Genomic DNA, 13630 nt, shown 5'->3' on the forward strand with positions numbered 1-13630 from the left:
ACCTTTCCCGATGATGAGCAGGGGTTGCTTGGCATCCCGAAGAACAGAGGCTGCCGCACACACAGCAGAGGTTTCTGCCATGCTAACTGGAGGTGGCATGCAGCACTCCTTGTACCTGAAAGAAAAATGATGTTATAATAATTAAAAGAGGCTAAGGGGATGGGGAGACGGCTCAGCAAGCAAGATGCCACCAAGCCTCATGGCTTGAGGACCTGAGATGAACCTCTAGATTGGCGAAAGGAGAGAGTGGATTCCAGCAAATTGTCCTCTGGCTACTACACATACACATGCACACTCGCACACACACACAAATAAATGCTTTAGGCTGAGTGGTGGCTCATACCTCTAATCCCAGCACTCAAGAGGCAGAAGCAGGTAGGTCTCAGTGAGTTTGAGGCCAGTCTGGTCTACATAGTGAGTTCTAGGATAGCCAGAGCTTTTTAAAAAATTATTTGGAGGGCTGGAGAAGTGGCTCAGTGGTTAAAGAGCTGGCTGCTAGTCTAGAGTTCAATTCACAGCAACCACACAGTGGCCCCTAACCATCTGTAATGGGAGTGCAGTCTCGAAGGCACATAGAACACGCATGTACATAAAATAAACAAATACATCTTTAAAAACAAAGGCTAATTTTAAAATTTCTTACTGTGAAAATTTCAAAGTTTACATAAAAAGGTAGAAAACAGGCTAACACATTCTATGGCCTTGGCCAGCATGGTGATGTAACCTTTAATTCCAATACTCAGGGGCACAGGAAGAAAACTCTGTGAGTCTGAGGCCAATCTGGTCTAGACAGACAGTCTGGGATACACAGACCCTACCTTAAAAGAAATTGCACAAACTCAATTAAAATATTCAACGAGAATGTCATTTTACATTTGCATCACTCGAACACATACATATGCACACATAGAGCCCCTCCCCCTTGAACCTTGAACTTCACTGCAGGAATCAGACCTTTTATTCTTAAAAACCTGCAAATGCAGCTCTAAAGATAAGGACCCACTTTTATACAACTATAAAGTCCTCTGACATAGTAGGAGTTGGTCCTGAATATCAGCTAATAGCCAGTCAGATGAACAAACAACTGACAGAAAGTCTGGGTCCAGGGCACCCCAGCAGGAATAGTAGACCAGAAATCAGTGGCAGTTGACATAGAAATGAGCTAATACATAAGTAGGAACTATTTATTCTCAGGTGACTTTCAAAACACCAGGTGAAGGGTTACTGTTATCTCCTCCGCACTGGGTTCCAGCTGGCAGAGATGCACTGTGCAAGTGTTCTGTCGCAGAGGTCCCTCACCATTCCTGATTCCACTCACACGTAAATCAAATCACGCTAGTAAGCTAAAGTTAGTAAGACATCACCACGGGCCTTACTAAGAACCATTAAAGCTGCCAGAGTTAGCTATCTCTGAGTAAAAGCCCCTCACAGTGACCATCCACTCTCACAAAAAACATGGAAGGTTACAGATTTTTAACTTATGAAAGGCTCACTGTCCTTCATCCCTCAGCATTACGGTGATTGTCATATTCTGATGACTACTCAAGAGATGTTCTTGTGTTGCATTCTCAAAGACAGAAATTTCCCCAGTATATCAGATATACTGACCACTCTCTGTAACCATTAGACAACCATTTCCATAACAGCAAGGCCCTCAAAAGGTACATTTAAGAAATAACTTTAGAGCTGGCGAGATGGCTCAGTGGGTAAGAACACTGACTGCTCTTATGAAGGTCCTGAGTTCAAATCCCAGCAACCACAGTGTGGCTCACAACCACCCATAAAGAGATCTGACATCTTCTCTGGTGTGTCTGAAGACAGCAACAGTGTACTCATTTATAATAATAAATAAATCTTAAAAAAAAAAGAAATAACTTTAAAACAATGGACCATGCTGGGTGTGGAACACCTTCAACCCCAGCACTTGGGAGGCAGAGGCACAAGGATCTCTATGAGTTTGAGGCCAGCCTGGTCTACACGGAGAGTTCCAGAACAGTCTAAACTGCAGTGAGACTCTCTCTCTTTTTCTTCCTCTTTCTTTCTTTCTTTCTTTCTTTCTTTCTTTCTTTCTTTCTTTCTTTCTTTCTTTCTTCCTTTCTTTCTTTCTTTTTTTCTTTCTCTCTCTCTCTCTCTCTCTCTCTCACACACACACATGCACACGCACACACACACACATACACAATTAAAACAGCAATGAAGCATGCTGTGGTGTTTAATAAACCATAGCAGGAATGAATGTGACATATATAACATGCATAATGCTCAGGACAGTGGTGACACCTGCAATCCCAATACTTGGGAAGTGAACTGAAGACTCAGAGTCTGAAACCAACCGGGACTACACAATAGATCCAGGTTCAAAAACCTCTCAAGACAAAATTTAGCACACTGACTAAGTATGAATGATAAAAAGGAAGGCTTGGCCCTAAATGCTAAAAATGCTGGATAAAAAGATTTCTTCGGGGCTGGAGAGAAGGCTCAGTGGTCAAGACCTGATTTGTCTTCCCAGCACCCACATGGCTTACAATTGCCTGTAATTTCAGCTCCAGGGGATCTGACGGTTTCTCTGGCCTCCACAGACTCCCACACACATGCAGCATACAGTCTCTCTCTCTCTCTCTCTCTCTCTCTCTCTCTCTCTCTCTCTCTCTCACACACACACACACACACACACACACACAAACACACACACATAAATAAATAAATAAATAAATAAAACCTTTTTTTTAATTATTTCTACACTTCTGGATCTTTCTAAAAATGTTATAAAAGAAAAGTGTATTTTATTTCTAAGACTAAAGAAATATCACTTAGAGGACTGACAGACTACAGCAGCATCTTTTTTTTCTTCCTCGAGACAGGGTTTCTCTGTATAGCCCTGGCTGTCCTGGAACTCACTTTGTAGACCAGACTGGCCTCGAACTCAGAAATCCGCCTGCCTCTACCTCCCAAGTGCTGTGATTAAAGGTGTGCACCACCACCGCCCGGCCAGTAGCATCTTTATCAATACGAATGATACCGAGTGTGAGGTTGTGTGAGGTTTTTAGACCTCTTTTCGCTCGGAGTGTTTTTAAGAAATGCATGTAGAGGACAAACCCTCGACACACTTCAGAACATCGTTTTTAGGATCAGATAGACAGACGCCTTTTCTGCTGAGCTTCTCAACAGCTGTCTGCCTCACCTCTTGCCTTACATGAAGATGTCTGTCAATATCCCATACATTAATGCAGATACATATCTGAAGTTCCTGGATGAATAACTTCAACTGAGGAATTCACAAAGCTCCAAGAATTAGATTTAGTAATGAAATCCACAAACAGTTGCTAGGTAACGCTATTGTAATGAAGAGAAGCCTTTTGGCTAGGATTCAGTTTAGTTACAAAATCATCAAAAAACTATTGAGACACATGGAAATTGGCCGATGAACTCCTAGATAATTCTTTTTAAAGAGTAAGTATGATAACATAAAAATTTAGGAGGAATTGTGGCTAATTCTTACTTTATAGAAGTCACGTTCGCCTGGAGGCTCACAAAATCTGCAGGAATGTCAATGTAACAAGCTCCCGGGCGACCATAGATACTGCTCCTCACTGCCTGTGTTTGTCACAAACAAAAGACTTTTAATGTCTCAATTATCATATTCTTCTTGAAATTAATTTAAAAGTATAAAATGAACACTAATTTTTCCTAAGGTATTCTTAGTTGGAGAAAAAAATTATAGTTAAAATAGAAATGTCCTTTATTATCTATATTTTGAAAAATATTTTCATCTTAAAGGAGATAAAGAATTCCTGTAGGGCTCTGAAGTGCATACTCTGTTACCCTTGAAGAGTAGCCAGAGCCCTGCTTGCTGTTGATGCTGGAACACGGACTTTCACCTACTTCTTAACCTTAATCACTTCATAGAGACTTCAGAAACCGTGACAATATGTGTCAAATCAACCTTGTAACTCGTGGTTTTGAAATAGCTCAAACTTAATTTCACATAAAGTCGTCCTTGACAGCTAACATCACTTCACAACATGCTTTAATTAAAAGATGGTTGCTTTTTTCTTTTTCAAGAAAGATGATCTTACATGCAGTTGTTCCAAAATTTTTGCAAATGCTGAAGAGATCACTATCCAGGAGCTTATCATACATTTATCTTTACTTTGCTTTAAATAAAAAGATAATTTAAGAAACTAACATACAGGAGAATGTTATTTCTAGAATAACTTACTTTACCTCTGTCTCAATAATTAATGCAACAGCAGTGAGCATTAGAACGTAAATAGCCATTTAACAATGCTATTTCTCACAGTCTGGGTGTACTCTCATCTTTCCATTAAGAACAATAGCAGTGCTGGGGGCGTGGCTCTGTAGAGCAGCCTGTGCTCAGCATGTATGAGACCCTGCATCCAATGCCGGGAAGAGCTTTTCAGTAATACTGCACCTTTTCAATAATAAACGGAATGAGCTCTATGGTGCTTGGCCGGGCGGAGAACTTGGTATACAATCTGCAAGCTTCAACCTACACAGAAAATGAAAATTATTCAAAGTCATCTCACAGTCTTATTGCTCTCATACAGGAAGACAAAATGTTTAAATCATTGCTTCTTATTACATTTAGAGGCAAGAGAGAAAAGAAATGTGGTTTTTGTTGTAATATCGAAAAAAAAATATTGAGATCACAATCAAATTTCTTCCTCAGGATAATTCTGGAAACAATTCAAAACAACACACTGCATTCAACTCTCAGGTTGGCAAAAATGAAGATAACACATACCATGCACTGTGTACCATGTAACCACAACACAGGAGCACAGGCACTGTCCCTAATTGCTGAGGGAGCAGACAGAAGGCACGCCCACCAGGCCCCGCTGAGGACACGGGTGCCTAAGATGGGACTCGCACACTTCTACTGCTTTCCTGCTCTTGTATCTGCTGCTCTGCTGTTGGGAACATTGGAGTTGGGGCTCTACCTCTGCCTTGGCTAATGCACTCTGAGGCTCGTGGGGAAGCTTTCTCTGCACACTTCCAGTATGGAGTCTATGGAAAAGACGGCAGCCTCAATTGCGCAGGCTTGAGAGAACCACGGTCAGCCTTCAGGTACCAGATGCCTATGTCCATGTCCTTCAGCTTTAAGAACTTCCAATAAGAAAAAGATATTTGAATTTTAAATCAATCTGTTTTAATTTTTTAATTTAACCTAATAAACTATTAGGACTTTTAGGAAACTATAACAGTTGACATTAATGCTCTGCTTCCTATCAACGTAATTTTTGTAGTAACTTCAAATTTTCTTTAAAATAATTTTTATACTCATTTATTTCTTCTCTGTGTGTGGTGGTTTGAATGGAAACGGCCCCCATGGGCCCACAGGGAGGGCACCGTAGTGAGATGTGGCCTTGTTGGAGTAGCTGTGGGGGAGGTGCGTCACTGGGGGTCAGCTTTAAAGTTTCAAATGCTGAAGCCAGGCCCAGTGTCTCTCTCTCTCTTCCTGCTGCCCGAGGACCAGACTAAAACTCTCAGCTCCTTCTCCAGTTCCATGTCTGCCTGCCCGCCATCATGCTTCACACCATGCTGATAATGGACGGAACCTCTGAAAGCCAGCACCAATTAAAGTTTTGCTTCATAAGAGTTGTCGTGGTCATGGTGTTTCCTCACAGCAGTGACACCCTAACTGAGACACTGTGTGTGTAGAGTGAGAAGGTGACAGGACATGAGGGAGTTTTGTCTCTCTGTCCACCATGTGGGTTCTGAGCGCTAACCACAGGTTGTCGGGCTTGATAGCACACATGGAGGTCAGAGAGCAGCTTGTGAGAATCAATCTCTCTCCTCCTCCACGTGTGTTCTAAGGATAGAGCACTAGTGTGCAGGCAGACTTGCAGAAAGGAGCCTTTGCCCACGGAACCATCTTGCCTGCAAGACATTGATTTTATTTATTTATTTTTACAGATTGTATAAGTTGTATCTATGCTAGTTTTTCATCATATTGACACAAGCTAGAGTTATTTGAGAAGAACCTCAATTGAGAAAATGCCTCCATTCCATTGCCTCTAGGCAAGTCTGTAGGGCATTTCCTTGATTGACAATGGTTATGGGTGGGCCCAGCCTACAGGGAGGGCAATGCTGCCCCTGGGCAGGCAGTCCTGAGCGTATAAGAAATCAGGCTGAGGGAGTCCGAGGCAACAGGTGAGTAAGCAGTGTCCTTCCATGGCCTGGGCGTCAGGCCCTTCCTGACCTCCCTGGATGATAAAATAAACCCTTTCCTCCCCAGGTTGCTCTTGGTCAGCGTGTGTCATCGCAGCAACAGAAATCCCAAGTAAGATAGCGTTTTACTTTAGTGGGACTTGCTCGTGGCTTGGAGGTTAGCGGCGGATGGATACCTGTGGAAACTCCTGGAAGGCTCCCATTGCTTCTTGATTTCTTTCAGAAGAACCACCAATCACAATCAAGGGCCTGAAATAGTAAGGATTTTTTTAAGAAATATTATTACAAGTGAGAATATATAGGGCTAGAGAGATGGCTCAGCAGTTAAGAGTACCGACTGTTCTTCCAGAGGACCCAGGTTCAATTCCCAACACTCACACAGCAGCTCACAACTCTCTGTAACTCCTAGATCTGACACCCTCACCCAGACATGCAGGCAGAATACCAATGCACATAAAAGTATCGTTAAAGAGAATATATAAAGCATCCATCAGTGTCCAACACACAATGAACAATAATTCTGAGTGACTGAGACAGAAAGCTACATTTCCCTTGAAAAGCTGGAGGCTAAAACAATTTAAGATGCAATCTGATGCGAGAGACACTGCCCTCAAGTTCATAAGATGGAAAGTGTATGGCAGAGTGGGTCACAACCACTCTGGCAAACCTCTACACCCAAAGATATTAACGTTACAATTCATATCAGTAGCAAGATTACAGTTATAAAGTAGCAACAAAAAGAATTTTATAGTTGGGGGGTCACAACATGAGGCAGTGTATTAAAGGGTTATAGCCTTAGGAAGACTGAGAAGCACTCTGTGTGTGTGTGTGTGTGTGTGTGTGTGTGTGTGTGTGTATGTGTGTGTGTCTGTGTCTGTGTCTGAGTATGTGTCTGTATGTGTATGTATCTGTGTGTATGAATGTGTGTATGTGTGTATGTATGTGTGTGTCTCAAATGCTTTTTCTTACATCAGCTTGTAGATGCTTAGGCTTCCAGGTTGAGGGACAGAAAATGAATTTTATATGTTTACTATTCCTGAGATGGAGAAAAGATATTTTATATTTCCCTACGTAAGTCTATTTGAAAATGGCAAGATGAGCGATAGTTGTATTCTACGTCTCAAGGTTTAAAAAAAAAAAAGACCATATTTAAATTTAAAGTTATTTTAAAATAAACCCTAAGATAGATTTAAACAAAAAAAAAAAGGGCAAGGAAAGAAGACAGAAGCACCCCCAATCTACTCTTCCCAGCAAGTGTCTCCTATTCAGTGCAACGCTGTTAACTACTGTCCTCACGCAGCACATTGAAGGAACGTTTGCACCATTCCGCCCCATCCTCCTGACGGCCAGACCACTTCCCAGTTAATTACCCTCTTCTCTATTTCTAAGCCTCGCAAGGTGGATATTTTTTTTTTCCTCTCCCCAGCTCTTTCCACCCTAGATCAGTTCTACTTGGTTAAATTATGCAAAGACACATTAAGAAGTGTTTTCAGCAAGAATTATTTCATTACCAACAGTTCATGTTTGCATTTGCCATGCCGCCCAAGGCGTGGATGAGACCCGGACCGGAAACAACAAGGCACACTCCTGGCCTAGAGGCAAAGCAGAGGTCATGGATCAGACTTATCAGCTGGGTGGGTGGGGAACATGTAGACACCAGCAATCTCAGCTCGGAATTACCAACTACCAATTCATCGTATGTTAGGGTTTCCATGGACACTTCTTGGTCATCAAAGGAAAGATATGTAGGTCTCTACTATAATTGCTAAACAATTAATAGAATATTTTAATTAAAAAAGAGTAACATCAAGTTTCTTATAAGATATAATGTACACTATTACTTCCCCACTGTATTTTACTAACCTCCTCACATTTTGCTCTATATTTGGGTTACAACAAGCTGACTGATTATAGAGGCAAATTTTGACAGCCACATATATCTCCTATGATTTTTTTTCATTTCCTAACAGAAACATATGATATACTAGATCTTTGTGAGAAACGCGATTCTAAGTGCATGGGTTTCCTCTAAGTCTTTCTGAGTGCTTTCTCTTGACATAACTTGCTGAGCTTAAAGGACTCAATGATAAAGAGTCACTGTATCATTAAGTTTACCACTTTTCAGTTCTAACCTAATAACCTTTTAGCCTTTAAATGACATTAACACAAGTCTCACCAGAGATTAAACACCCAGAACAGCACCACTCAGTAGAAAGTTCTACAGTAGTCATTATAGTCCCTGTGCAGTTAGACATGATATGGACTCTATACACAGACACTTAAAACTGTGGCCAGTCCAAACAAGGAGCTCTGGCTAAAATGTTACTTATTTTGAATTAAATGTAAACAGTCACCCATTGCTGCAATACTAGTCAGTACAACTCTAAAGTTCTCAAAATAAAATTTTCAAAATTAACCTTTAGCTTGTTAAAATAGTTATCAGTCTGGAATCACTTAAGGCATAAATGACTGTAATTTAAATGGTTTCCAGGGTCAGCAAAAAAATTAAAATATTGTTTACATGTAAATAAAGCAACAGAAGTAATCCAGAGACTGTTTTAGATGACCTAGTTTTCCTCAGGGTTATGTTCAAAAGGTCATCATTAAAAAAGAAGGATTGTGAAATCTTGCTTGGTTATATTTCTTAGTATTTAATTATTAACTTCAGTTTTAAATTTTTTTTAAAAGCTTATGTAAGTGGCAAAAAAGTATAATACAAATTTTATCAGAAATCCAAATTCCACCCAAAAACTGTGAATGTAGAAAAAAAGTTGAATATATGAAAAATCTTAATGGTTGTGGAATTATCCTTACATACTTTCTAAGATGGTTACTTTTAAAAAGAATTAATTTCTAATAAAGATTGAGGGGTAACTGGCTAGCACAACTGGAATATGCTCTGGTAACCTCGTTTTGGAGCCAAGCCTTTTGTATAAAGTTCTCACTTCTTTTTTTTTGGGGGGGGGGGGTTGAGACAGGGTTTCTCTGTGTAGCCCTGGCTGTCCTGGAACTCACTTTGTAGACCAGGCTGGCCTCAAACTCAGAAATCCACCTGCCTCTGCCTCCCGAGTGCTGGGATTAAAGGCATGCGCCACCACGCCCGGCTAAGTTCTCACTTCTTATTAATACCATCTTCTATAAGACAACAATATATATTTCTACCCCAAACACTTGCTGTATGCAAATGAACCAGACTTTATTTACCTGCCTGTCAGGTATCCAACCGCAGAGGCGGCATAACAAGCCTATGAAGAAAGGACAGTAGGACTTAATTAGACACACAGGACTCTTGGGCATAAATACAAGAAAAACATATTGCTAAGAGAGAAGATGAGCTGGCATGGTGGCGGGCGCACACCTTTAGACCTGAGGCCAGCCTGGTCTATTGAGTGAGTTCTAGGAAAGCCAGGGCTACACAGAGGAACCCTGTCTGGTGGGGAGGGGTGGGGATGAGAATTCACGTAGTAAAGGGAAGGAAGAATTGCAGCACCACTCATTTTTATGAGATGTGATAGCCATAAACTTCAAGGCCTGACTTAAGTATCTAGGTGTTTTAGTTTTAGTTTTTCAAGGGATTGTCATTGCTCTCTATGCTGTCCACATTACCAACTCATAACAGCTCCAGGATCTTGAGAATCAATAGGAATTGATTTCTTACTGCTCATGTCTGTCTTCTCTCACTCTTCTCTGAAGGGTTAACTTTTTTGTTTAGAGCCTGGTCTCATTACCGCCTAGCCCACGGTGACTCGCACGTCTGGAGCTTCCAAGTCCTGGCACGTTTAGGTTTTTTGTTTTTCTGTATCGTTTCCTACTTCCCTAGTGCCTGCGTATGCATTCATTACTTAATGTCTTTCCTTGAGTTTGACTTGCCTTGCCTTTCCTGGTGTCTTGAAAAAAAAATCAAAAAACAAACCTGACAGCATTGGTTTGAAATCTTTACTAACAGATTCACTTCAGCTACTTCGTCTAAAAGGTATTTTATCTTACGAATTACATTTGATACTCATTTCATTATCACTGGTTTTAAAAAGTCTCCATTTTCCACTGTGATTTCTTCAGCCCATTTACACATTAGGGTCTGTAACGATGTTCGTACTTTCGTTCCTCATACTGGTAATCTATGTTTTCTCTTACCCCTCATCAGTTTGGCTTGATGTCTGCAGATACTTATATGGGCCGGGTGAGTGTTGCTCCATTTTAAATGGGATTTTTTCAGTTATCCCTGTTTCTGAGTGTGCTTCCACACAGTCAGGTTACACATTACTGTATGTCTTCAATTCTTAGCAAGCAAGCTGGTGACTTTTTTTTTTTTCCTGCTGACATGGTTTTTTGTTTGTTTTGAGACAGGCTCTCATTCTGTAGCCCAGGATGCCCTTGACTGCACCTCTTCAGCCTCATGAGCTCTGGCATCCATCTGGGAGTCACCATGCCTGGCTGTTTTTCACCAAACTATACTTCCCTCAGCTTACAAGGAACACAGGAAACTCTAAGTTAAACGAAATATGAGATGCCCAAGAAGAACGCTGGGGGAATTTAAAATTATCCTTTGTCTAGAACATTATAGACATTACTTGTTTTCTTTTTAAAAACAAGAGTAAACTGCATAAAATGTTTGCTAAAATTAATATACTTAATCATATATTGGGAATAATTGTTCACTTATAGTAGTAAAATACAAAACATGCAGAAAGAACACTCCTCTGGCATATGCCAAGCGATGAGAAATAACAGATTGCTGTTGTTGGTTTGGTTTTGTTGTTGTCGTTTGAGACAGGGTTTCTCTGTGTAGCCCTGGCTGTCCTAGAACTTGATAGGTAGACCAGGCTGGCCTCAAACTCAGAGATTCACCTGCCTCTGCCTCCCATGTACTAGGATTACAGTTCAGGTATGAACTTCCACTGCCTTATGAAAAATAACAAACTTTATTACCACTAAAAAAAAAAAAAGCCTCTACTTTTCTATCAAATTACATCCCCTCAGCACACATAGTTCTCAAGATATATCTGGAGCCAAAGTGCTCTGATTCAGAGCCTAGTTCTCCTACATTCTACGGTGTGATTTTGAGAAATTACTCTGCACATTGGCTTCTTCATCTACAAAATGAATATAATTCAGAGCACCCCAAAGAGAACAAGATCAGCAATCCCAGACATGTAAAATACTTAGAATATAGCTAAATCCCTGATAACCTCCTATCTTCTGGCCACACGGATGTCTTGACTACTCTAAAAACCTGACAAACAACATATAAAGCAATAGCCAAGTGCACCTTTCTTTTTAGCACAAACCTGTTCCTGAATCTTTCTGAGAACTTTTGAATATTCCCTTTGAAAACTCCATCATTATACCTGCCATCTTCGCTTGTAAATGGTCCTCCTCTCTCTATTCTAAGCCTCAGTCAGTAGCCATATCATCTAGTCATGTAAGCCGCTAACCTAGGGATCCCCTCTAGAAGAGCTAGCCTTTCCCTTCCTAACAGGCCATGCCTACTCTTTCTTCAAGAGAGCTCCCTTATCATCTTCTGTGGGATGCTCTCTCAGAAGACTGTATGGATTTGTCTGTTTATTCAAGTCTGTTGTCTTTGTACTAGGGAAACCCAGAGCACTGGACATGTTAGACAAGGACTCTACCACTGAGAGATAACCCAAGCCCTCCATGCTCTCAGCTGACCAGGTTGGCTCCAAACCTGAGATCTTCTGTTTCAGCTGAGTAGCTACAGAGACTGCAGTTGTGAGCTGCAGATTTTCCATAACCATCCTGGGGCCTAACTACCCACTCTCACAGTTTGCCATGCCTTTAAGTTATACTGATGCAGCAAGGACAAGCCATCACCTCTATGAGCAATCTTTCCTGTCCCAGTGAGGACAGCCAGTCACACACTGGGTGTGACTGCTCTCCCTTTTATGGATTCCTTTTGTGAGGAGCTAAATTATTTCAGACTGTCTTTTTGTGTCTTATCCTCATTTCCCCCAACTCATCAACTTGGAGGTGAAAAATAAACCTTATATCTTCTTCATATCCCTCTCTTCTGCCGCGTATACAGTCCACATCATGCATACAGTACATACTTAGTGCATGTCTACTGCATGAAGAAGAAACAATGGGCAAACATACTCTAGAAAAATAGTAAAATATAGATCAGCACCTATACTTTCTCATGCAGGTAAAAGAATAGAAGGTTGTTCCACATAAGAAAACTGAGAGGTAAGGGTACGGCTCAGTAGCAGAGTGCTTGCTTTAGTATGCACAAGGGCCTGGGTTCAATTCCCAACCCGGGAAAAAACAAAGAGGTAAGGGAATAAAAGTGTAAACAACACAAATTAATACCTACCAGTTTTCTGATTAAAAATACTCTACTCCCTATAACTTTCAAGCCTTATTGATAAATGTCTTTCAATTAGCAAATAATGTAGTACACACCTAGATTACATAGAGACCTCAAGTCAAGTCAGTGCTGTGGGGATTTGAAAGCAAAGGAGCCATACCCAATGGAACTCACATCTGACGGCAGAGAAAAGGGGTCAAGAGCGTGGATCAGGACAGCAGTGACGGCAGCAGAAGGGACAGCAGTGTGTGTGTGTGGGGGGGGGTGTGAATCGTGTGTGCCACCCATGAAGGCCAAAAGAAACCATTAGATCCTTTGGAACCAGAGTTATGGGAGGTCATGAGCCGCCACGTGGATGCCAGAAATCAAATCCTGGTCTCTGAAAAAGCAACAAGTACTATGAACTGCTGAGCTAAGTCTTCAGCCCCAATTCTTAATCTTTTAAATTGTGTGTGTGTGTGTGTGTGAGAGAGAGAGAGACAGAGACAGAGACAGAGAGAAGAGAGAGACAGACAGACAGACAGACAGACAGAGAAACAGAGAGTGCCTGTCTGTGTGTGTGTAGGTCCAAAACAATTTAACTCAGCCTGTGTGTGTGTGTGTGTAGGTCCAAGGACAACATGAATCATAAATCAGAAACCGCCTTCATTTTTCCATACAGGCCCTGGAGATTACACTCAGGTTATGAGGTTACGAGGCTTTGTAGAACTTCACTGAACCACTTCATCTGCACCAGATACTTGATATTTTTGCCTGGGTTGCTAAGAGAGGGTAATCCTGGGCTGCCAGAGAAAATACTGTAAGTGGGTTCATAAAATGTCCTTTGGTTTTCCCTCTCCCAAAGGAGGGAGGCATAACGCTGAGGGAAAGCACCAAACTGGGGTTTGAGAGCCCTGAGTTCCAATGACGGCACTGCTGTCTATAATGTCTTCCACTTTATGTTGCATGAGTCCTGGCCTTCAATCACTAATGCCATATCTCTCTGACACCTGTCATGTACAGGAACTACATCAGATGCTGGCAATACACTTACGTAGCGATGAATCAATATGCCTTCTCTGCTAGAACTAGCAGTCTAGTAGTGAAGTAAGACTACCCCTTTCGATTCTGATA

At 41.3% G+C, this 13630-nt stretch overlaps 1 protein-coding gene across 1 annotated transcript in view; it reads right to left on the reverse strand.

Annotated features, from left to right (window-relative positions):
• Positions 1-13630, reverse strand: part of Hacl1 (2-hydroxyacyl-CoA lyase 1) — a 34483-nt gene that overhangs the window by 20076 nt on the left and 777 nt on the right. Inside the window, exons 3-8 of the mRNA XM_021181400.2 lie at positions 9397-9437; positions 7704-7784; positions 6369-6441; positions 4433-4510; positions 3500-3594; positions 3-115 (exon numbers count right to left, since the gene is read on the reverse strand). Of these exons, the coding sequence (XP_021037059.1) occupies positions 3-115; positions 3500-3594; positions 4433-4510; positions 6369-6441; positions 7704-7784; positions 9397-9437 (481 nt within the window). The remainder of the gene's footprint in view (positions 1-2; positions 116-3499; positions 3595-4432; positions 4511-6368; positions 6442-7703; positions 7785-9396; positions 9438-13630) is intronic.

This window comes from Mus caroli, chromosome 14 (assembly GCF_900094665.2).
Source record: "Mus caroli chromosome 14, CAROLI_EIJ_v1.1, whole genome shotgun sequence".
Lineage (NCBI taxonomy): Eukaryota > Metazoa > Chordata > Mammalia > Rodentia > Muridae > Mus > Mus caroli.